General features: G+C 37.2%; 1 protein-coding gene across 1 annotated transcript; it reads left to right on the top strand.

The window, feature by feature from the left end:
• The first annotated feature begins 778 nt into the window (after positions 1-778).
• On the top strand, positions 779-5,083 carry LOC108771249 (protein transport protein SEC24). The gene is made up of 5 exons (XM_018551400.1): positions 779-816; positions 3,152-3,281; positions 3,617-3,856; positions 3,942-4,209; positions 4,353-5,083. Exons 1-5 carry the CDS (start codon positions 805-807, stop codon positions 4,930-4,932), a joined length of 1,230 nt encoding a protein of 409 aa, XP_018406902.1. The 5' UTR covers positions 779-804; the 3' UTR covers positions 4,933-5,083.
• Positions 5,084-5,440: the final 357 nt, after the last annotated feature.

Genomic DNA, 5,440 nt, shown 5'->3' with positions numbered 1-5,440 from the left:
GTAACTTGACAGGACAATGATTGAATTCAATGTCGGCAATTAATTGCAGATCTTCGTGGTCTTTACATCGTAACCTTTGAATGGCGATTGCCTGGGAAATATCGTGTTGCATTGCATTCCACTGTAGTTATTTCGTAGTTTTCCATCGTTGTACTCAAGACTTTTCACAATAAAATACATCGTGTAAAAGATAAATGCCTCATAGTTGGCTGAAAAAACTTAGTTAATCGAAACAAGCAAAACTTAAACCGCCTTTGCAAGAAAAATATACTTTCTCATTATTATATAAAATGAAAATAACATTGTAATATATAAATTATTATAATGTTAAAATTAAATTAGTAATTTGTGTAAAAAAGAGAATCTTGTAAAATTATTGTGTTAAACGATTGACTTCGTGATAGAGAAATTATTTAAAATCATCTTTTTTGAATAAACGACAGAGATAAAAATCATTGTAAAAGACTATAAAATAGAAATTTACTATATTAAAGAGCATTTGCCAATCAAAATTTAATTTACCGAGACACAGTCTGCAGAACATACAATGAAATTAAAGTAAGTGTTACTAGCGCCGGAAGCGATTTTCTTTAATACGTTCACGTTTGCAGAAAGAGCAATGACTGTTGGAACACGACGCCGGCCGGCCGGCCGACGAGGTGCAAGATGGAGGTGGCTCTCGCCGAGTCACATCCCCGTCATCGAAAGGCCCCTTTTACGTGGCTGACTATAAAGTTGTTCTGATGACCGCGCGCCCGCTTCAGAAACACTCCACCCTCGAACGAATCGACCAGCTTTCACGCCATGAAATTGCACGTAAGTAACGCAGCCGCCTTGTGTCGTTCTTGTTTTTTTACTTAATCGAAAAACTTTGCGCGATCTTGAAAAGTAGAGAACAATGCAAAATGCACGTGTACTTTTCCACGAGTCGCGCGTTTTCTTTCAGCGCGTGATGCAGGCGAAATAAAGTCGCGTGCGCCTAATCGTGCTACATATACAAACCAGATATACCGGAAATAAATTACGTGACGATTCGATTAACGGGTGCCGCTCGTTATTTTGTGCTATTTCGGTCTTGAACATTTTCTCGCATATCCGAAACCATAATCTTAATCATTATGTGAATCTCATGGGTATGCATATACGGACATGTGCGTTGTTTCACGATACCATCTCATTACGTTAAAAACTAAAAAAAAAGTGTGAAATGTTCTAGAAGTGTTATGTAAATTTAATTCCTGTGTTATAAAATATTTTTTTAGATATTAATTGGATTATAAATTTATTTCCATTTTGTATCGCGAAAATTAAACGTACTCTTGTAAGATTTACAAGGTTATTATATCGTCGTCGCAAGACGCGAAAACAAGACGGGAAGTTGTTTTGTCGGAGATACCCAACCCCGCCTTCCGTCGGAAGGTAATAAGCGTGAATAAAGGAATGATGAATATCGTGCATTTAATTGCATCTTTGGATTGCATTGTAAAGAGAGTGACGAATCGTAATGCTTCTTAATTATCGAGGTCGTTAACCAGGAGTGCATTTCACGACCTAATTATTAGCCGCGGATTCAAGCGATCAGGCTTTCTCAATCTTGCTGCAAGCTCGCAGATCGAGATTTCAATGGAAAATAGCTGTTTCATCAATTTGTTTTGCTGTCACGCTGCATATATATTTTTCTCTTATAAGAGCTAAACTCACATATTTTCTTCTTATAAGAACTAAACCTGCATACAATGAGATAAAATAGATACTCAGGGAAAACAACAGATATTAAAAAGCAACAGAGCAAATATTAATTAAAATAAAATATTAGTCTATTTGTACGCTACTTTTAACCAATTACAATATCCTTTCCTCCAGGCTGCTTGAAGAGAAAAAAAATGCAGTAGACCTCAATAATCAGCACGCGTGTCGCGAAATGTCGTTCGGTTTCCGCGTTCCGTAAAATGTAACTCGCGCAGAATTTGTCGTACGTGCGATTCTGGAGCAGCATTTTGTTTCGTGACAGCTGGTTACAGACATTTTCAAAACGAGTCGAAGTTAATTTTTTCTCAAATAATCGCGTTGGGCGTGTCTGGACGATTAACGTCTATCTTATATACTTTCTACCGATCGTGCAATGCTCGTAGTCTAATCCTAACGCGTTCGATTGCTTGTAAGTCCGCGAGTCGACTTGCGACTTGCACTTTTTCTTTATTCTTCTACCTACCTTTTTGTGCGGCTGCGTTTCTAACAATCTTGCGATCGCGAATGTTAACTGGTAACGTGCTCACCTTTTCCCCGATTATCGTGATTAAAGATTCATGTGTTCGCGGACTTTCCCTTCCAACTTCCCGGTGCCGGTTGCTCGATCCGCTTCCATATATGCAGTATAGTACATGCCGTAAGACAGATTCAGGTTTATAGTGCCAGGCGCATTAGATAATGATCTTTGATCGTCTGGTTGCGAAATCGAAAGCACTTAACATCGAGAATGAGATAAACGTTTGAATGTAATATAATGTTAGATTCCGATTTTATTTTATTATAATGGTTAAAAAGATCAAGAATAAAAAATAGAATTGTACTTTCTACTAATAATAAGTATCAAAAAAGTAATACAATAAGAATTACAAAGTTTTCTATAAGACTATTATGTGATTACACAACGATTAAGAAATAAGGACTCTGTTTAGAGTTACCGTTTGGTCAAGCTAAGTCTTTAGAACTGGAATAATTCTGTGTGTGAATTTATATACTATATATCTGTAGTCCTTTTTAAACTGCGCGCTAAAATTATTTTCGTTTTGAAACGCAAGTTGATTGAATCAACTATGAATCTACTGTGATAATATCACAAATTAAATTGAACAAGCAATTTAATAATTTGATGCTCTATGCATCCTATTAAAGAAATCTTAATATACCTATTGAAAATCTGTGAATAAATTTATTGCAAGGAATATTATCTCGCCTGGGAATCGAATCCGGATCACAATAAAAATTGTTATGTGTAATCGATGAATGATTTTATTTATTCTTTCGCATAATCAACTTTCTCTTTTATTATCAATACTTGAATATTTCTGATGTATAAATTGTAATGTATTCTACCCTGCCCTGTTATATGTAACATATTGTATAAAGTTCTGTCATAAATCTTTCACAGATTTTATTGCTAACGGCACTTCCCATGTGCCTAGCTGAATTCACAATCCAGGGACCCAGCGACGGACATCGACGGGCTCAGGGTCTTAAGTTCAGCGAAGAGAAAGGAATAGAATACACAGACGCGAGTGGTAAGTGTAGATAAACATAGACAATACTAGAAGATATAAAAACGTATGGAAACAATTTGTAGTGGTTATAAAGATTGTTTTCTAGAATATACTCTTTAACTTTTTTAAAATGGATTTTGTATATTTTTTCAACTGATTATATTTCGAAATAAGCACAAAGATTGTTCTTTAGGCATTTATTCCTTTTCTCGAGACTCTAACTTTTGTAATCTTATAGTTATGTTATACTAGTAGTTAGATATTACTTGAAATAAATCTCTATATTGAGATAAATGTAATTTATAATTTTTTTATGTATGTTTTTTACGTAGTACTCTTAAGTATTTGGTTTTTAGAGGGAGGGGGACCAGGAGACTTCACCATTCAAGGTGCGACTGACGGTAATACCAACTTCAGGATTCAAGGTGCTACGGATGGACATTCGAATTTCCAGATTCAGGGGCCTTTGGATGGTGGATCGGCCACTTATAATGTACAAGGACCGATCGATCGATACGGTCAGCCTACATACCAGGAAGAGTACAATGCTGATCAGGGTATCAATGCAAAGGCGCTCCAGTATAACGATCCTAGCGGTATTGTCGCCAATTTTGTTTAATGAGCTTTGTCACCTTCAAATATTGTTTACCAAATCGATCTGATGTGAATATGCATTAAAAGGTTATAGAGTAAATTGGAGGTCGTATGATCGTCAAACACGTCCGCAAGCTCAGGCAGAACCGCAGTATGTGCAAGCGGCGGAACCAATTTCACGATCAGCTGCGCCCCGACAGCGAGTGCCTCAAGCGCGAGTTCAACCGCAACCACAAGAGCAACCGGAACCACAGCCACATTACAGGCCTTATTCTAATGCACCGCCACAGATCCAGCAATTGCTTCAGTTCCAGCAGCAAATTCCGTACATCAATATAATTCCGGAACCATACAGGTTTGGAACAATAAAAATGTCGAATAAGATTAGAGATCTTAACATTTTTACTTATATTTTGTTAATATTACATTAAGTACTATCTATTATTATTTAATAATTCAAATACGCTGCAGTTTCAATGATCCTTAATCCAATTGCAGATTCGACGAAGAGGCTGCGGTACGAGCTCAATCTCAGCAGGTCCAAGAACACCTCAAGAAGTTGGCGCAAGAGGCGGCGGCTGCCCCTCTAGCTGAGCCCGTGATCGCGTCTGCACCTCGTCAAAAGTCACGCGGTCACTCCAGGAGCAAACGTCAGGCTCACCAGCAACCGCAGTACCGTAGGATATCCCAGCCCCCGGTGGAACCACAACCTCAATATTCGCCCAATCTGCCACCTCACTTGCGCGAACTGCTGAGATATCAGGCGGAAACGCCGTACAATATAATTGCTAACCAGATCGTGTATCGTCCGGACAAGCCGTACGTGCCGCATCGCGTGGACTCGCAGCAACTACAGCAACAGCAGCCGTTACAACAAGCACAGTATCAAGGACAGGGTGGCGCTTACGAGAGTCAAGCACAATATCAAGGACAAAGTGGCGCTTACGATGGTCAAGCCAGCGCATATACGCAGGCTAACATACAGCCGATACAGCCCGCGTATCAGAACCAACAATATCAACAGCTCGGCTATAATCAGCAGCCTGGAGTAAGACCTGTCACCGAGAGTCAGTACTGATCACCTCGACAAAGTGTTTTTTATTGTCTTTCGTTTGTTCCAATTGATAGAACAAGTCTTCTAGGACTGGATTCTATTATGTGATAATATTACGATCGAGTTTTTTTTTCAACAGCTTATCGAATATAGTTTATCAACAAATAAAATTAGATGAAGATATAGATAAATTATTACTTTAAAAATGTATTAGTTAGATTCTTGAACAAAATAAATTACAATAAAAAAAATCATAATTAATTTGAAATAAGTTCTTTTGATCCTTTTGAAATAGAAAGAGAAAAATACTTTATTTAACGTAATATTTGTTAAATATAAATATCTATGTTTGTGTGAACGATGCAATAATTAGAAGTTCTTTTTATAGATCAAGTTGAATATTATATATAGATAAATAAACTTTTTTCACTTTTTAAGATTTTCGACACTTTGATTAATAAAGAATTTTGAGCAAAAGTTGCTTGGAAAAAGTTGCTTTTCTTTGATTTCTTCACACGTGTCTTCCCATCCA

The sequence above is a fragment of the Cyphomyrmex costatus genome, unplaced genomic scaffold, assembly GCF_001594065.2.
Source record: "Cyphomyrmex costatus isolate MS0001 unplaced genomic scaffold, Ccosl1.0 C2381753, whole genome shotgun sequence".
Lineage (NCBI taxonomy): Eukaryota > Metazoa > Arthropoda > Insecta > Hymenoptera > Formicidae > Cyphomyrmex > Cyphomyrmex costatus.
The sequence above is the reverse complement of the archived record's forward strand: the minus strand, read 5'-3'. Positions and strand labels throughout refer to the sequence as shown.

What these genes read in the sequence shown, in the direction of transcription:
- LOC108771249 (XM_018551400.1), top strand. An exon ending in CCAGTATAACGATCCTAGCG is followed by an intron (nt 3,857 to 3,941) that starts GTATTGTCGCCA and finishes ATGCATTAAAAG; the next exon opens with GTTATAGAGTAAATTGGAGG. An exon ending in ATAATTCCGGAACCATACAG is followed by an intron (nt 4,210 to 4,352) that starts GTTTGGAACAAT and finishes ATCCAATTGCAG; the next exon opens with ATTCGACGAAGAGGCTGCGG.